This window comes from Bos indicus x Bos taurus, chromosome 11 (genome assembly GCF_003369695.1).
Source record: "Bos indicus x Bos taurus breed Angus x Brahman F1 hybrid chromosome 11, Bos_hybrid_MaternalHap_v2.0, whole genome shotgun sequence".
In the NCBI taxonomy this organism is placed as follows: Eukaryota; Metazoa; Chordata; class Mammalia; order Artiodactyla; family Bovidae; genus Bos; species Bos indicus x Bos taurus.
Window position 1 is genome coordinate 78,047,302 of NC_040086.1, and position 19,682 is coordinate 78,066,983.

The 19,682-nt window shown below is 40.3% G+C and overlaps 1 protein-coding gene across 1 annotated transcript; it reads left to right on the forward strand.

The window, feature by feature from the left end:
- Positions 1–1,496: 1,496 nt before the first annotated feature.
- On the forward strand, positions 1,497–19,503 carry LAPTM4A (lysosomal protein transmembrane 4 alpha). Its single transcript, XM_027556005.1, has 7 exons — positions 1,497–1,773; positions 11,957–12,077; positions 15,456–15,532; positions 15,628–15,750; positions 16,583–16,678; positions 17,512–17,610; positions 18,882–19,503. Exons 1-7 carry the CDS (start codon positions 1,663–1,665, stop codon positions 18,954–18,956), a joined length of 702 nt encoding a protein of 233 aa, XP_027411806.1. The 5' UTR covers positions 1,497–1,662; the 3' UTR covers positions 18,957–19,503.
- Positions 19,504–19,682: the final 179 nt, after the last annotated feature.

Sequence of the window (19,682 nt, forward strand, 5' to 3'; positions counted from 1 at the left end):
AAAACATTTTATTTACTCATTAACGAGGGGATCAGTGAAATTTTATAGAGTCGGTTTACAGGACAATGTAAAGTACCCACTTACATCATTCAAATCAGGATTGGGAAATGAATTTACAAATATTTTTTCCAAGGAGGGGGATTCAATATGAACTTTAAAGGACAAGAGTTTCTCTTGCTATCAGTTAAAAACATTTAGAGTTGAATAGATGTTGCTTGAGAAAAATACACACAACCTAAAAGCTGAGAATTATCTTTTATTTGTTGGACTTAGCTGAGGATTGAAGCCCAGGAGACATTCTCTCAGACAGCTCTGAGGGCCTTTTCCAAAATGCAAACGGAGGAGCCAAGATACACAGGGGTTTTTTTTTTTTTTTTTGAGGGGGGGGGTAGGGGGCGGCGGGAATCACTGATAGCAGAACACCAATAGATTACTGCTAGTTAAAGATAGATCAGATAGCCCAGGCCAATGAATTAAGTGTTTTTCCATGTATGGGAAGATGCAAGAGTCTGGACTTACTAAAACTATTCCCTTACATCTAAGCCCAATAGCTTATTTTCCTCCATCCTGAATCCTGCATCACTGGTTGTGGCTGCAAAGGCCACACTTGGTTTGAGGGCCGCACTTCACCGCCACAATAGCCTCTGTTTACTTAAATGACAATTATGCTCTCTTGCCATACTTGACTGCACAAAAATGGAGAGCTCCCCTAGATTCAGAATACCCAGAAAGGTGAGCCAGACTATGGCTTGTTTTTCATGGAAGACACCCAGGAACCTCAGTGCATTTCATTATGTTTCACAATTTTTCCTTATAAAAGTCACTCTATCTGTAAACACCCAGCAGCTAAACAGTTCTGCCTTATGTTTTCTTCAATTCTTTTCTTCTCTGGCAGAGTAGCATGGTATTTCTTTGCTCCCAACAAAGAGGTGTCAAAGAGAGACAAAGGGGTAGGCTAACATTTGATCCCTCTAAATAAAGTTCAACTTACGCAGCCAGGAGGGCCCCAGAGCAGGGTTTAGCCCCACCCCCTTCTCCACAGGCACCTCTCCTGGCCAGCCCCATAATTGAGCTATGACGCAAAGGTCACGTGAGCAGCCGCGGTCCCGTGATGCGTTCGAGCTGTACGTGGCAGATTCACTCAGACAAGTCCTCCCTGCCCGGTTTCTTCCACCTACTCCATCTAGACTTTCTTTTTTCCCATTAAATGCCTCTCACCTCCTCGCTTTCACTTCGGGGAGGGTGAATTACCAGGCTCCCTCTCCAACCCGAACTACCCTAAGCCCAGGAACCAGCCCTCGCCGTCTAGTAAGAGGAGGGGAATCTATTAGCGCCGAGGCGAGTTGCGGCTCTGATTGGGTGTGAGATCCTGTCAATCTTCAGGCTTTTCCAATCAAAACCCGCTTCCGCCTAGCTTCCCGTTCTTCCATTGGCCTGAGTGCGAGGAAGGCGAGGAAAAGCGTAAATCGAGCTCTCGCGGGAACAGCGCTTTGCCCTCAGTGCGCAGGTGCGAAGGCTCTTGGCTTGGGGGCCCTGGCAGGGGGGCGGTCTTGAAGACGCGTCGTTTGGTTTGACCTCAGTGACGGAGTTCTCCGTCTTCAACCGCTGGGCGGAAGGCGTTTGTTAGGGGCCCGGCCAAGAAAGAGGCCCTCGAGGTTCCTGATGGTGTCCATGACTTTCAAGCGGAGCCGCAGCGACCGGTTCTACAGCACCCGGTGCTGCGGCTGTTGCCATGTTCGCACCGGGACGATCATCCTGGGGACCTGGTACATGGTAAGGGCGGGCGAGGAGGCAGGGAAGGGGCCATGGTGGGGGGAGGATACGCCGGAGGGGGAAGCGGGAGAGACTCATATTTGACCGGGAGGATCCACTGGGAGGGAATGGGGCGGGAAGGCCTCGGGAACCTTCTTTTTAGTGGCCTCTTAAGTTTGGAGGGGGGAGACTTGTGTCTGGGAATCGGCGTGGGGGTGGGAGGGACCAGGGAAATTGTGGGGTTTTTTTTAGGCGAGAATAAGAGGAGAAAAGTGGGGGTTGGGGAAGGCACAGGCGTTGCGGCCTAGTGTGGAGGGGGCCTGCGGGAGGAGAGAGCTCGACTTTGGTGTGGTCAGTTCTGGAAATGACCAGGCTGCGGGATCTTTATGTGTGCTTCCGTGATCTGAAGGAACTGCCCCCCACCTCCCCACTCTCCGTCAGTGCTTCCTGGGATTTTTTTCTTTTTACCCCCCTAAAGGAAAGAATTAGGAACGCACCTTCCGAGATGCAGCCTGGTTTTAAACATTATTGTTTTACCTGAAGGGAAGGCAAGAGATCCAGTTGAACACAGTTGTCTCTTGTTTCTGGAGCTTATTTGTTACAGTGTGTTTGGGATGTAGGCAGACAGGTCTCTGTTGTGAGTCTGGAAATTCTCTTGGAGGTAATACCTTTGGCCAGTATTTACTTACTATCTGCCTTTTTCCAAATGCAGTAGGTTTTCTCCTGCCCGCTGGTGAGAAGCTTTTCACCACAGACCCATTCAGGTTTTTGAGACCTTTGTCTAGAACCTGCTGTGTTTTGGTAACGTGCTAACGTTCCCGGGGGGGTGGGGGCAGGATTTGTGTGATTCTGTGTCATAACCAGGTTGACAGTGTTACTGATTGGTGGTTCACTAGCAATGCTGTTGTGATTTCTTAGCACCATCTCCACTACTATTCATTTTCACTAAAGCTCATGATTTGTAAATACAAGATTCCATTTAGGTAGTCTGGGGTTATGATGACTTCACAGAAGTTTTGAAAAACTACTCATATTGTCTGTCGGCTTGGTCATCTTCGCTAATGACTTTGTGATTTTTAAAGTTTTTATTTGTTTTTGTTTTGAGAGGTTGTGGCATAAGTGATAATGCAGTTTCTGATAACTTTGTGAACTGCAAAAAAGGAAGAACTTTATCAGATTTTTTTTTTTTTTTTTTGCCTTTTTCTGTTCTCATTTCTTCTGAACCCAGAGGTTCCATTGAAATTATTACTGTTTGGTAAACAGCTGATGAGAATCATCTTCAGTTAGGCAGATACAGTTTCATGCCCACTCACAGGGGACCTGAACTCCACGTTACTCCTTATTTACATTTTTTTTTTTTTTAACCATCTTGCTTCATTAATGTGCATTAAAAACAAAACTTGAATGGGTGGGCTTATTTGCTTATTTCTAAGCTTATTTTAATATTTCCTCTACTTTTATCTTCAGAAACATTGCTATAATTATGTCACCTTTCCCCACAAAGACCCTCACCCCTTTTGTATTTTAACTGATTTGTAATACTGGACATGCATTATATTTCTAATTTTGTTCTTCATTTTTTTAAAGGGCTGGGTCTTATGTTTCTTTTGTTTGTCCTTAGCTCTGCCTTCCCTAAATGAATAATTCAGATCTTTAGGGTCCTCAAGCCTCTTATTCAGCCCTGTTTCCCCCATCCCTGGAAGATGACCTTCCCTTTTACTTAATTGAGAAAGAGTCCAGCAACCTGGGACTCTTCCATGCAAACTTAATCTTCCTGTTTCTTCTCAGATCCTTCCCTCCATTCACAGAACAAAGGATTTCTAACTCCTTGAAAAGAAAATAAGCACCATCTCAGTTTCAGCCATCTGAATGTAATTGGCTGTGTTTCTTTCCAAGGCAGGTATTTTTTTGATGCTCTGGTCTCTGTTCATAAAAAAGAAAGGAATAGCAAGCAAAAATGGGAGTTATAAACCATGAAACTCAAAATGCAGAGAGAAGGATTTTAGTAAGGGCATTTATTCTCTCAAAATAGGGAACAGGGAGTTTTACATCTGTTTCCCACTGGAGGGACTTGATGTGAAAACATTTTGCACAGAGCTCTGTTTTTCCATGCTTTAGTTTCATAAAAAGATCCCATAAACTATTCTTTCTTTGCATGAATTTTTCTAGTTCATGGAATATAATATGCTGCTTACATCAGTTCATCTGCTTTAAGAGATCTGTTGCTCATCTACAGTGCAAATGGCTGTGGTGCACATAGAAACAAAGTTACAGGGACGTGTGTTACTCATCTTTTGTCTTCCTATCAGCTGCTACACAGAGGCTCTCAAGTGTTTTCTTATCTTGACCGTGGCATCTGCCCTTAAGATACTGATGGCATAGCAATGAAGTTTGGAGCAAAGATATGAAAGTGCAGTGTTAAGGAACGAGAAGCTAATCAGTAATAACAGATTCAAATTAGGTTAAGGGTTCGAAAAGGCCATTGGTTTTGTTGATTATAGTATTGCTGGTGATGTTCAAAACTGTGGCTTCGGGATCCTGGCAACATAAAGACATAATTTCTGCCTAGTTGGGGAGACAACATTTAAAAACCAAGACCACCAAGACACAAAGAGGACTTGTCCAAACAGCACTTTTGTTTTTTTTTGTTTTTTTTTTTTGCCAGAAGCTTCTTTACTAAGAGTGAGTGAAGTCCAAGTACCTTGTCAGGATACTCTTCTTCCTGTATTCCAGGTGGGAGAATATTTATGATTCTCCTTGAGGTTGCCCGGTGCTGTTTAGAACCTTGGGTGCAGTCCTCAAGCTCCTGTTGGTTGCAGATGCTGTAGCAGTAACTTTCTGTTGGATACAGTGTCACTGCTTTCTAGCATCTGCTTCTGCTGAGGTCATGTTAGGTGATTGCACACTGTGTACCAAAGGGTTAATTAGTGAAGTGAAGTCGCTCAGTTGTGTCCGACTCTTTGCAACCCCGTGGACTGTAGCCCACCAGGCTCCTCCGTCCATGGGATTCTCCAGGCAAGAATACTGGAGTGGGTTGCCATTTCCTTCTCCAAAGGGTTAATTATATGGTAGTAAATAGTGCAGAAGACACAGAGAAGCCAGAGCCAGTTACTATATGTACCAGCCCTGAAATGCTAGCCTTTGGCATTTAGATTTAAAGAAGCATGTTTAGCTTAATACTTAGTTTAAATAATAGGGAATTTCAGAATGAGTTCCAGATTAAAGTCTGGCGTTCATAAATTGTTTTTTCTATCATTTAGTGAAAAATTTGAAGCCAGATGATTTTTAAACAACATTTTCTTAGGTTGGAAAAGGCCATTGGTTTTGTCGATTATAGTATTGTTGGTGATGTTCAGAAGTGTGGCTTTGGGATCCTGGCAGTCGAAGGAGATACAAGTTCAGATGTTTATTGAATGGTTGAAAATGAGCTTTAAAGTCTACAGCAGCAGTGTCCTCCTTCATGGTTGATGGTGTACTACAAGAAGGCATTTAGAGCACTGGTTAAAATTGTAGGTCTTGGAAAGGTGTAATAATATATGGCTAATTTTTTATGAATATCTTCACCATAAACAGTCTAAAAGTGAGGTAGCTAGGGAAGAAGTGAAGACAGGCTCCTCAAGCTGTATTCCTTCCCAGTCCTCACTCCTGACTCCTTTAAATCAGTATGGCTTATTTATATTTCAGAGTTAGTATGTTTCCCCAAACTTTTTAAAAACTTCATTGACAGAAATCTCAAATATACAAAAATAGTGAAATAGTATAAAAGCCTTTCTTTTACTTATACAACTTCAACTACTAACAGCCATTTTGCCAATTACAGTTAGTTTTGTAATAGTTCAGTAGTTTCCTTGGCGAAGCTTCCTTGCTTCCCTGCCAGAAGAAGCTGGTTTCCTCACTGTTTATCTGGAAGAATTACTGCATACCTCTTGTGTGTGCTTATTAAAAATACTAATTACACATTTGAATTTTTCTCCCTACAACATGATATCCTCTTTGAGGGAGAAAGATGCTATGCCTTTCTCTATAAAATGTGTGTGTAATAGTAACTTATTAGAGCATTTGAAGTATTCATTAGACCATTGTTAAATGAATTGTCTCCTCCAAAAATAGTAGGAATATCTCATTCGTAACCGCACAAAAGGGTAAACAACTGTATGTGTACATTTAACTACATATACATTTAACAGCATTTTTAAAGACAGTTTTGGTTTTTATCTGATGACAGCTGTCTGCTGACTTGCCTGAGACCCTTATCAAGATGCCCTAAGACATTGTTCTAATTATAGTCTGAGCATAAGTTGGGTTGTGGCAGAATATACTGTGGGAAAACTAAAGAATAAGGATTAAAGGGAAAAAAAAAAAAAAAAAAACAGTCCTCAGGAATCTTCTAGGATGGGTGTGGCTGTGAAATGAGAAGCAAAGAGGAATTACTCTCCTGGGGCTGCGTGCTTCCAAGGATCTGATCCTACTCCTTTGAAACAAGTGAAATGTGACACATCTGTTCTTTGTGATTGTTTGTTTACTTAAATAAAGTGTGTAAAAGTCTTATAACGCAGACCATATTGTTTATCCCAGTAAATGCAGTACCCCTTCTGCATGGATGTGTCCATTGCCCTGGCTGTTGACATATGTGCATATTGGCTGCATTCTGTACCACTCCGTGTGACTAGATTTAGAAGTCAGTCATTATTTTAATTACATTTTTGCAAATTTTCTTTCCTGAATGCAGTAAAAGGGAAAAATGAATCAGGAATAAATATACTGGAGTTGTTTGTATGTAGTTGTTCTGTTCAGATTTTATATTACAAGATCACAAAGTTCATCTTATGTATGTTTTGAAAAATGCTGCATGGAACTTAGAAATACCAGTGGTAATCAGAAGTAAATAGAATGGAGTCTGTGAGCATAGGATAGGTACTCAGGGGTGAAAATAAGATCACAGGATGAGTTTTCCAGTTGAGTGCTTTAAAATGTTACATTGAGGTGCTAATGAAATATAATTAATCAGTGAAGAGTTGAAAAATCCTTTGAGCTTGTAATGAAATAGTGCTGAAATTTATCATTTCTTGCTTCTTTTGATTAGACCTATGATTTATTTTGTTTAATATTCAGAGAATGACTCACAATGAAAAGAAACTTGAAGTGTCACTAATACTAGAAGATAATAGTGGGTGAGTCTGTGACTTACCCATGAAAGAGAAGAAAAGATTTCTATAAATGCTATATGTGATGCAAATATTTAAGAAAGGAAAAATAAACTTCTGAATATTTTTGATGTGTCATTTCCTTCATTTAGTAATTGAGTTTGCATGTTATTTTTCACATAAATATTTTTCATTCCCGTACAGAGCTTTTAAACTATGACAGTATTGTGCTTAGTAAAGAAGGGTTTGCTGAATTGATTTTGAACTGATTTCCATGCACAGAATATACGGTGTCTTAGTAGAGATATATGTTCAATAGTTAATTCACCTAATTATATTAGCTCATAAACCACCTACCCTGTCCAAAACCCACTGCAATAAAAATGGGCAGTTAAAACATCAGCTATCAACTGGGGAGTCACCTTGAAAATATGATTGTCTCTTACAAGATCTTTCAAGTGTTGAAGGATGAAATACCTTGCTTTTGAGCAGTGCAAGGAAAAAGCATGTACCTGAATGTATTTAGAGAGTAACAAACATTTTGTGGCCTTCAGTTCAGTTTAGTCGCTCAGTCGTGTCCAACTCTTTGCGACCCCATGCCAGGCCTCCCTGTCCATCACCAACTCCCGGAGTTCACTCAAACTCACATCCATTGAGTCAGTGATGCCATCCAGCCATCTCATCCTCTGTCGTCCCCTTCTCCTCCTGCCCCCAATCCCTCCGAGCATCAGAGTCTTTTCCAGTGAGTCAACTCTTCGCATGAGGTGGCCAAAGTACTGGAGTTTCAGCTTTAGCATCATTCCTTCCAAAGATATCCCAGGGCTGATCTCCTTCAGAATGGACTGGTTGGATCTCCTTGCAGTCCAAGGGACTCTCAAGAGTCTTCTCCAACACCACAGTTCAAAAGCATCAATTCTTTGGCGCTCAGCCTTCTTCACAGTCCAACTCTCACATCCATACATGACCACTGGAAAAACCATAGCCTTGACTAGCCGGACCTTTGTTGGCAAAGTAACGTCTCTGCTTTTGAATATGGTATCTAGGTTGGTCATAACTTTCCTTCCAAGGAGTAAGCGTCTTTTAATTTCATGGCTGCATTCATCATCTGCAGTGATTTTGGAGCCCCCAAAAATAAAGTCTGACACTGTTTCCACTGTTTCCCCATCTATTTCCCATGAAGTGATGGGACCAGATGCCATGATCTTCGTTTTCTGAATGTTGAGCTTCAAGCCAACTTTTTCACTCTCCTCTTTCACTTTCATCAAGAGGCTTTTGAGTTCCTCTTCTCTTTTCTGCCATAAGGGTGGTGTCATCTGCATATCTGAGGTTATTGATATTTCTCCCGGCAATCTTGATTCCAGCTTGTGTTCCAGTCCAACGTTTCTCATGATGTACTCTGCATATAAGTTAAAGAAGCAGGGTAACAATATACAGCCTTGACATACTCCTTTTCCTATTTGGAACCAGTCTGTTGTTCCATGTCCAGTTCTAACTGTTGCTTCCTGACCTGCATACAGATTTCTCAAGAGGCCGGTCAGGTGGTCTGGTATTCCCATCTTTTTCAGAATTTTCCACAGTTTATTGTGATCCACACAGTCAAAGGCTTTGGCATAGTCAATAAAGCAGAAATAGATGGTTTTCTGGAACTCTCTTGTTTTTTCCATGATCCAGCAGATGTTGGCACTTTGATCTCTGGTTCCTCTGCCTTTTCTAAAACTAGCTTGAACATCAGGAAGTTCACGGTTCACGTATTGCTGAAGCCTGACTTGAAGAATTTTGAGCATTACTTTACTAGCATGTGAGATGAGTGCAATTGTGCAGTAGTTTGAGCATTCTTTGGCATTGCCTTTCTTTGGGATTGGAATGAAAACGGACCTTTTCCAGTCCTGTGGCCACTGCTGAGTTTTCCAAATGTGCTGGCATATTGAGTGCAGCACTTTCACAGCATCATCTTTCAGGATTTGAAATAGCTCCACTGGAATTCCATCACCTCCACTAGCTTTGTTCGTAGTGATGCTTTCTAAGGCCCACTTGACTTCACATTCCAGGATGTCTGGCTCTTGGTGAGTGATCACACCATCGTGATTATCTGGGTCGTGAAGATCTTTTTTGTACAGTTCTTCTGTGTATTCTTGCCACCTCTTCTTAATATCTTCTGCTTCTGTTAGGTCCATACCATTTCTGTCCTTTTTCGAGCCCATCTTTGCATGAAATGTTCCCTTGGTATCTCTAATTTTCTTGAAGAGATCTCTAGTCTTTCCCATTCTGTTGTTTTCCTCTATTTCTTTGCATTGATCGCTGAGGAAGGCTTTCTTATCTCTTCTTGCTATTCTTTGGAACTCTGCATTCAGAGTTTCCTTTTCTCCTTTGCTTTTCACTTCTCTTCTTTTCACAGCTATTTGTAGCCTTAGATAATGGTTTATTTTGGAAAGATCTCAAAACAAGAGTTGCTTAGGAATGGTTGTAAGTGATCCTGTAGTAGTAAGAAGAAAGATGTTTTTAAAAGAACCAGATTGGTGTCCTAACTCTGTCCTGTTATCACCTCAGTGAGCTTAACACATGGTATTTCACTTTGCTGAACCTTAGTTTAACCGTCAGCAAATGAGCATAAGTCATACTTTCTTCACAAGGTTGTTGTGAAGAATAAAGTCAAATAATATATGTAAATTTACTTGATTTATAGTGTGTCTTTAGAAATCTCAATTGATTCCGAATTAGGTATTGTGACATTTATCTTATTTAAAAACCTTGGGCTGCTTGTCTTCGAGAATGTGAAATGCCTTTAGCTGATAAACGTATTTATCATTCAGGGTGGACAGGAGAGAGCTCCATGATAGAGATTGTTTAAAACACTATTGATAAAGAAGCTCAGATGTCCCTTGAAAGTATCCCATGTTCACGAAGGGAAGGAAGGCAGATGCTGTGGACTTTAGATAGGGAAGCCTACTCCAGTTCTTAAATCATTAGCAGGGTTGTTTTGAGCACTTAGAGGAAGTGGTGCCTCTTGGGATAACTGTGTAATTCACGAACAACTAGAGGCATAAAGAATCTCCTTTTTGAATTGGAGTTACACCCTGGTAGACCAGGGAAATTCACCAGATACTGGTGATGGGATTTCAGCAAGATGTTTGACAAAGTCTCTAGATGTTACTTTGGACCAGATAAAGACTTTATTTGAAAGCTGCTGACCAATGGGAAGAGAAGAGCCTCTATCTGGCAGCTTGTCCTCAGCCCTGTTCTCTTGCTAGTGACTTAGGTGGAGAATCTCATTAAATGATAATCATGTTTTCAAATGCAGGAAGCTGAGAGAGTGTAAATCTATCCATAGGGTGTCAGAATTCAAACGGAGAAAATATTGATATGCAAGAATGTTATAAGATGAAATTTGCAGATAATGTATAAGGGCTTACGCTTAGGCCCTGAATCCAGCTCTACAGGTAGATATAGGTGGTAGCTTAGCAGGATCAAGTGTGAAAAAGAATTGGGAGTTTTAGGAAGTCACTCATGTGACATTCCAGTGTTCTTGCCTGGAGAATCCCAGGGATGGGGAGACTGGTGGGCTGCCGTCCATGGGGTCACATAGAGTCGGACACGACTGAAGCGACTTAGCAGCAGCAGCAGCATGTGACATTTAAAAGATTTATGCAGCCAGTGCATAAAAGAACCAGACTGTGTTAATTGAAATTTGTTTCAGACACGTTGATTGAAATTTGTTAGTTAGGATGTGGGAACTGAGATCCTGATGTGCTGTGATCAGATTGCTCTACTCTCATTTTACTAGTTTGTTGAGCAAAGTTGGCTTAAAACTCGGCATTCAGAAAACTAAGATCATGGCATCCAGTCCCATCTCTTCATGGCAAATAGATGGGGAAACAATGGAAACAGTGAGAGGCTTTATTTTGGGGGGCTCCAAAATCACTGCAGATGGTGACTGCAGTCATGAAATTAAAAGACACTTGCTCCTTGGAAGAAAAGCTGTGATCAACCTAGTAGCATATTAAAAAGCAGGGACATTACTTTGCTGACAAAGGTCCATCTAGTCAAAGCTATGGTTTTTCCAGTAGTCATGTATGGATGTAAGAGTTGGACTATAAAGAAAGCTGAGTGCCGAAGAATTGATGCTTTTGAACTGTGGTGTTGGAGAAGACTCTTGAGAGTCCCTTGGACTGCAGGGAGATCCAGCCTGGATCCTACAGGAAATCAGTCCTGAATAGTCATTGGAAGGACTGATGCTGAAGCTGAAACTCCCAATACTTTGGCCACCTGATTTGAAGAACTGACTCACTGGCAAAGACCTGATGCTGGGAAAGACTGAAGGCGGGAGGAGAAGGGGACGACAGAGGACAAGATGGTTGGATGGCATCACTGACTCGATAGATGTGAGTTTGAGCAAGCTTTGGGATTTCGTGATGGACAGGGAAGCCTGGCGTGCTGCAGTCCACGGGGTCGCAAAGAGTTGGACACGATTGAGCGACTGAACTGAACTGAGGTGTTAGAGGAGTACTTATTCAGAAGGGATAACAAAATATCTCAAACCATAGACTAAGACCAGCAGGCGGAAGTTAAGTGATGTAGTCAAAATCTTTTTAAGCATTTTAGTGTAGCTCAAGAGGAAATAATTCCTTACCACTGTACAGGAGATACTGTGGAGAGGCCTTAGACTTACCTGATGGATCATTAACATAGCTAGACATGGAAATTATATTTATCTGATAGATCAGCTTCTTCAAATCCAGAAATTCTGAGATAGGAGTATGAATAAATATGTGATTCAAATGAGCAATTTGTGATCTCTCATTTTTCATTTTGGTGTCTTTTTATTCTGTTTTATTAATATAGGATCAGTCCAACATCTTTTCTCTGAAATGATTAAGTTTATACTTTATGAAATATTTAAAGTATTCTTAAAGTCATATTGTGTATTTTATCTCATAGGTAGTCCCCATTTTATGTCTTTATTACTTCAGGGAAGATGTTAGTTAAACAGAGGACGTCTGAAGATTGTGTTGGGGATTGCTTCCTGATTAATAATATAGTCTATAAAATGTTATCTTTCATAGGTGGTCAACCTGTTGATGGCAATTCTGCTGACTGTGGAGGTAACACACCCAAACTCAATGCCAGCTGTCAACATTCAGTATGAAGTCATTGGCAATTACTATTCGTCTGAGAGAATGGCTGGTATGTTTTTGGTTGAAACTTTAGCCTGCTAATCACACACACACACCTGTTAGGTAGAGGATTGATTGTTGTTATACTTGGCTGAGGCACAAAATGTGTTTGCAGGCTTTTCAAAAATACTCAGAATTAAATTTGAGCATTTGTAGCCAGAAGATCTAGTGGACTGCTAGGAGATTTCTGAGAAATATGCATTGTCCGCATTGAAATACTGTGGAAAGAGGAGGGGAGAAGAAATTAGAAGAAGACTGAGTCTTTGAGGGTCAGCTGGTAAGTGTAGTAGAGAATGAGACATTTGCTCATGGAGCACAATCCTACAGTAAAATATAGAATACGAATTATTTGAATATTTGGTGGTATCTTTTGCTCAGGGTCTCAATTCTTAATATATTTTTATTGTTTAGATGAAGATTTGACATTGGACTTTATTTAGAGTATTCCTAGAACATTCATGGAAATTACTTTTTTAAAATTATTTGTTCCCAATAGTATTTTTATTATTTATCTTTCTCTAAAATGCAAGTTTAATTTTATGTTAAAAATTTAATATTTGAATAGAAAATTATGCTTCAGACTTTTCGGTGTGAACAGTTTCTTCAGAAAAATGTTCCCAGTTCACATGTGTTTTATATTTGTAATATTACAGGATCTTAATTATATTTTTAGATTAGCTTTTGTTATAAACTCTACACATTTTTACATTATGATCCTCTCTTATCTGTTAATGAAGTGTTTTTTTTTTTTTTTTTAAATGGTTATTAATTCAAATGATTACTGTCCTCAGGCCTAACCTATTTCTTACAGCAGGTAGAGTTTTGTGGCCATCAATAATACATTATAGTATGATGACACTAACAGTTGTTCATATTGTGTTTTTTAAAGTGTTTTTGTTTTGTTTTTATATGAGTGTCCTAGTTTTACTTTCAAACATATATAATCTTTTAATTTTGTTGTCAAATTGATAACAGAAATAGCAAGAATATATGGAAACATCCCTTCTGGCATTTGATTTTTTTTTTTCCCTGAATAAATCTGTTTTTAATTAAAAACCAGAATAGAACAATAAATGTTAGCTTCTGATGTTGATATTTTTTTTGTATTTATAAACTTTAGGCTGTAAAATTTTACTGAATCTGCTAATGTCAGCATTTTCCTTTGTCATGTATATTGCTCTTAAAATTGAGGTGTAGAAAAGATTTATGGTTACTGAGATTTTTGTAGGTCTGTGCAACTGGCTCTTTAGTCTCAAGTTTATTGTGTGTTGCATGAGTGTTGTCGCTGCTGCATAGAAAATCACATTATTCATTATATCTTTGTTGACCGTATTCTACTGAAGCCCTCAGTTCAGTTCAGTCACTCAGTCGTGTCCGACTCTTGTGACCCCATGAACTGCAGCACGCCAGGCTTCCCTGTCCATCACCAACTCCCGGAGCTTACTCAAACTTATGTCCATCAAGTTGGTGATGCCATCCAACCATCCCATCCTCTGTCGTCCCCTTCTCCTCCCACCTTCAATCTTTCCCAACATCAGGGTCTTTCAGATGAGTCAGTTCTTCGTATCAGGTAGCCAAGGTATTGGAGTTTCAGCTTCAGCATCAGTCCTTCCAATGAATGTAAGCAAATATAAAAATACATAGTTCTTGGTGATACAGTAGTTGGTATTTCTTTGGAAGGTAAAATTTGACCTTCCCACAGACCCGGTGTTGCAAAGGTAAGTTAATTTCTGATCACTGGCCTGATAACCAATTTTTTAAAAGATGAAGTTTGTGATTAATTATTTTTAATCAGCCAAACAGGCTGTAACACTCAGTTTATACTGCAGCATATGCAAACTGTTTTTCAAATAGGAATTTATCATTACTTATACTTACCTGGGGTCGCGAAGAGTCGGACACGACTGAGCGACTTCACTTTCACTTTTCACTTTCATGCATTGGAGGAGGAAATGGCAACCCACTCCAGTGTTCTTGCCTGGAGAATCCCAGGGATGGGGGAGCCTGGTGGGCTGCCATCTGTGGGGTCGCACAGAGTTGGACACGACTGAAGTGACTTAGCTTAGCATAGCATAGCATAGCATACACACCTGGGAGATGGGTAAACACTTGGGATCTCCCAGAGGAGGTTCTGAATATGGTGCAAATCTGAGGTTCTTTGGGCATTGAGTCCCTCATGTTTTGCTTGCTTTATTGATTCACACCTACTGGAGTATCCCTTGTTCCTGGCATTAAATGTGTTTTGCACCCACCACTCCATCTCTCCTCGGTTTTGCTATTTGTTGCTCCAGTGGAAGACCTTGAGCTTCACTTTAATTATTTCAGTATTTCAAGAAGTTTAAATCAACTCGTAGTCTTCCAGTAACGGATTTTTGAAAGCTAATTGTTTGAATTACACATTTTGCTTTCAAGTTTGTTTATATCTGAATTCTTCCCTTTGAGAACCATTGTGTGCTGCAGCAGGGAAGTTCTTTAAGTCTTTAACATTTAGTTGTCCTATATCCTCTAGGAAAATTTAGAGAGCTCTTCTTAGTTCAGTGCCAGATACTGATGCTGTTTGTATTGCCAAGTGACACAGTGATACGTAACACTTACCCACTAGTGCGAACACTGAGCAGGTAGTCTAATCATTCGTTATTAGTGCCTTTCTGGTTCTTGATATCTAGCCAGAGCCAGAGAATCAACTTTAGACTCTTACAGTGCTAAGAAGCTCATCAGGTCAAGTGTGGGTGCTTTTTGGTTTGTTTTGTTTGAGATTACATGAGCACTTTGTGAAAAAGTTTAGTGGACGTGGATTAATGTAGAGAAAGGCAGCAACTCAAGGACGGATTGAGGACCAGAGAAGAAAATAGACCTGGATGTAGCAGAGAAGCCACGGTGAAGGGATTTGGCGCAGGGAGTTTGGGTGTTGAGGTGGGAAAGGGGCATTGAGGGAGAACTTGACTTTCAGGTGATTTATTTTATCTTAGGCAAGAGGGGGTGTCTGTACAACTACGTGTTTAAACAAATACCAGCCTTTTGCTCCAGCTGAACCCTGCTTATCTCACAAGACTCAACTTGTGTTATTTCATTTATCTTTTTTCCCTGATGCTAAAGGCAAAACTAATTGTTTTTTTGCTTCTGTTGTAGCACTTGCCACATTGCATCATAATTATCTGTTTGCCCATATTCAAAACTTAGACCCTGGGCAGGGATCTGTCTCTGGCAGAGTACCAGGTTCACGTGCTGTCCTAAATCAGTGGCCATGAGTCGTAGCAGTTTAACAAATAAGAAAGAGCAAAGGCATGAATTTCATAAGCTTCATTACTTAATAACATTTTGTCATAAAGAGTCTTATGCTTTTTGTTATATAAGTAGCTTAATTAGATTTTTGCTTCTGTTTTCATAGATAATGCCTGTGTTCTTTTTGCCGTCTCTGTTCTTATGTTTATAATCAGTTCAATGCTGGTATACGGAGCAATTTCTGTAAGTATTCTATACTTTTCGAGTTTTGACTTCACTGCGTGGTCCTTAGTCATTCCGTATATGTGATGTGATGTTGTGGTTATTTTTTCCTTCAGTATCAAGTGGGTTGGCTGATTCCGTTCTTCTGTTACCGGCTTTTTGACTTTGTTCTCAGCTGCCTGGTTGCTATCAGTTCTCTGACTTACTTGCCAAGAATCAAAGAATATCTGGATCAGTTAGTAAGTGTGTATGCTAATAAAACTTAAAAAAATTTTTCTTTTGTTGAAAACCAAAGTCAGCTTTTGGGTACTATTTTTATTTAATCTACTATGTTTTATTTATTTATTTTTAAGCGTTTTAAAGTATCATTACTACTGTTACTGACCATATTGAAACCAAAAAGATGAAAATAGAATATCTTCTTACATACCATGTGAATAATGAAATATTAAAAGTCCCTAAAGATGGATATCATAGAACTTCAGGAGTAGTTCAACTTTTGGGTGTATGAAAAGTAAATAAATAATTGGACTGTGTTTGGCAGTCGTTGGAGTTGTGCTCATTGGCACTCATTGGCACTGTCAAAGACAGTACCTTCTCTCTGTAGCAAATATGTGAGTGCCTCCTGTATTCTTCACTCTATTCTAGGCAAACTGTTGGTGTATGGTGTATAAACATAACTTCCTTCTCTTCAAGGAGCAAACCATGTATTTGGGGAATCAAGACATGAAGATCTTATTTGTAATAATAAAGTAGGGCTGTCTCGTGACAGCAGGCAGTGAGCAGAGGTTAATGCTGTGGGATGGAGGGGCGGGGAATGCTGTGGCCCGAAATAAGGTCTGGTGGATGGAGGTGTGGGATCCAGATAAATGAAAATTAATTTCAAAAATGCGTCTTGTAGGAATTTTATTGAAACCTACTGTAGAGAGTCCATTTTGCATACTGCAAACTTATTGTTCGTTCATTCGAAAAAACATTTATATTGATTGCTTCCTGTGTGCAAGGCACTCTGCTTGAGGGCTCTAAAACTCCCTTCTGCTCTGCCTATTTGTCCCTGCCTTTTTTTTATAGCCTGATTTTCCCTATAAAGATGACCTCCTGGCATTGGACTCCAGCTGCCTCTTGTTCATTGTTCTTGTGTTCTTTGCCTTGTTCATCATTTTTAAGGTGAGTTACCGACTATTTGGTGGGGAAGGGGGGCATTTGGATTGTGAGAGTGTCCTTCCAGACCTTCTTGTTGCCCGTGTCTCCTCATAGCTCTCCTTATTCTAATATGGTAGAGATAGCTCCAGGGAATGTCTTCTGTCCTTTTTTAGGCAGTGGTTGGAGATAACCAGGATTCTTCTTGTCTAGGAACATCATGTTTTTGGACATGGTTCATGGTTGGGATTGAAAATCTCTTAAAATTCCCAAAGTTCAGAAATAGAATTCCTTCTGCAGCATCGTTGTTGTCACACGTGAATTGGAATCCCAGACTTGGGTTTCTCTGTAAAATAGTGGTAATAAAGCTTGTGACATTTAAGTGAGGGCACGTAGGGAAAACTCCTGGCCTGTACTTGGTCCAAGTGGATGCTGGTTCCCTTCTCTGGAGAAAATGCAGGGAGAGCATTATAAGACTCCTTAATTTTAGAGCAGGTAAATTTAAATTAAATTTATAAGTTAAAAAATAAAGTTAGTTGCTCAGTTGTGTCTCACTCTGTTCAACCCTATGGACTATAGCCCCCTAGGCTCCTCTGTCCATGGAATTTTTCAGACAAGAATACTGGAGTGGGTTGCCATTTCCTTCTCCAGGGGATCGTCCCAACCCAGGGATCGAACCTGGGTCTTCTACATCTCCTGCACTGGCAGGCAGGTTCTATACCAGTAGAGCCACCTGGGAAGCCTTAAAAGAAGAAAAAGGCAGTCGCTGCCAGTGGCTTCACAGTGCAGCCGCATTAAAACTATAATTGTACATACAGTTGAGTTTGGAGTATATGTAAATTTTGTTTGTATTCCTTTAGGCTTATCTGATTAACTGTGTTTGGAACTGTTATAAATACATCAACAACAGAAACATGCCGGAGATTGCTGTGTACCCAGCCTTTGAGGCGCCTCCACAGGTGAATGATCTTTTATGATATTAAAGCTTCACTAGCCATTATTGAGAATTTCCAAAAGAATAATCTGAACCTTGATTTTCTCTTCAGTGCTGTAACTGTGGTTTAGGGCACGAATAGCTTAAATCTGCAAGTTTCAGCATTTCCCAGTTGGAATCCTGGGTATGTGAGCTGGAGACACTCTGTACTGCTCATCTCATTCCATCTGGCCAATGGTTTTGACTCATGATCAGTCTCCAAGTGTTGCATTTTGAGGGGGAGACCAGTCAGTGAACAGCAGTATGAGCGATGCCAGGCTCTTGGTTTCTGGAACTTCTGAGGATAGGGTACCATCAGCTGAAGCTTGTGGTGTTTTCCAAAAACATCCATAGGATCCAAAGGGGAAGCTGACTTTCCTGTAGGGAGAAGAATGCAGTATGTTCCGTGAGTCTGTTGGGAGGCCTCCTTCTTAGACCCTCTAGTTGCTGCTGTACTGTCTTCCAGGCTTCCAGCATGTAGAGTGTATATGGCCCATGTAGCGTCAGCCTGTCACGTTGGAGTCACTTAGCTTAAAAATGCCACTGTTTACCTAGGTATGCCCTTCACCTTAGAGCAGGCGATACAAGTCCTTGATGCTTTGACTATAGATTCTGATAAAATACAGCCTCGTACTGGAGGGTTCCTGTAGCAGGGTTCAGCGGGCCCTTCACCGAGATCCTCCGTTCTTGAGGTGACTTGGCCTGGCTGCTTTATCAGTCACAGTGGAGCGAGGGGAGGGCAGTACATACTGCCTATCAGGGTATCCTGGTGGCCTCAGGGTCTGTTCAGAAGCAAAATTGTCTCTGCCTTCCCTTCTTAACTTCCTCTTCTGTTATCCTCTCTAGTGATCTTGGATCAGACACATCCCCTGCAGGTAAAGCTCCAGGTTATTAGTTATCTCTACTCCAAAGAACTATAGTTGACCCTTGGACACCATGGCTTTTAACTAGAGAGTCCACTAATACACAGATGTTTCTCAGTAGTAAATAATACAATACTACCCAGTCTGCATTGAGTCCATAGATATGGAACCACAGATACGGAGGGCTGACTGTGCAGTGTTGGCACCTCTAATGTTCTCATTACTTAAGGGTCAGGTATCCTGAAGAGTCAGGTGTACTTAGCTAACAGTTTCTTTAGCTCTCCTCTGTGGGTTGGTATACCCCTATTTAAGGTATTAAATCTGAAAACAGTTATTAAGGTAGAAATTTAAAGGAGAATTAAGTCCAATATAATTTTTTCTTGTCTCTTTTCAGTATGTTTTGCCAACCTATGAAATGGCAGTGAAGATGCCTGAGAAAGAACCACCACCTCCTTACATACCTGCCTGAAGAAATTCTGCCTTTTTCAATAAACCCTATACCAGCTTTTTGTCTTGTTCATTTTACAGAATGCTGCAACACAGGGCTCATCATACTTGTTTGATACAAAGTTCATTTTCCTTTGTTTAAGCATTTATTTTCAAACACTAACAAGCTTTTTGGATAGTATTAAAAGTCAGATTTTGTTGTTAAGTATGTTACATTTTAGTAGTTTTTGAAGACAATCTAGGTTAAGCAAGAGCAAAGTGCCATTGTTTGCCTTTGATTGGGGGTGGGTGGGAAGGGGGCATTCTCTACACATATTCTTTTTTAACTTTGCACTTTCTTTATATAATAGTTTGCATTTTGGTTATTTGCTGCCCTGGATACTTTCAGGAAGAATGAATTAAATATTCAGGGTGAATGAGTTCAGTTTAAGATCTGAAGTTTTCAGCTATGAAAATACGAAAAATATATAACATTTTAACTTGACTGTGGAAGATGATGGTTGCATGTTTCTAATTTGTATGTGTTTCCATCTTTGAGATAAGATGCTTTAATAAATCTCTTAAATATTTATTGTTGTTTTTAATCTATTACCCTTTTTTTTGTTGAAACCCAGCATTTTCCATTATAAGCAACTCAGACTGCTGCAGATTTTTGGCACTTTGAGAACAGCCATAGCCAAGCTTGGTGGACCCAACCTGGCGTTGTTTTTCTCCTTGGAATGGGAATGGTGGACCATTACGGCCTGTG

Excerpts from the sequence above, each read along its gene's own strand:
- LAPTM4A (XM_027556005.1), top strand. The coding sequence starts at position 1,663 with ATGGTGTCCATGACTTTCAAGCGGAGCCGCAGCGACCGGTTCTACAGC. Across the intron at positions 12,078-15,455 it reads TTCGTCTGAGAGAATGGCTG|ATAATGCCTGTGTTCTTTTT; the intron begins GTATGTTTTTGG and ends CTGTTTTCATAG. Across the intron at positions 16,679-17,511 it reads CCTTGTTCATCATTTTTAAG|GCTTATCTGATTAACTGTGT; the intron begins GTGAGTTACCGA and ends GTATTCCTTTAG.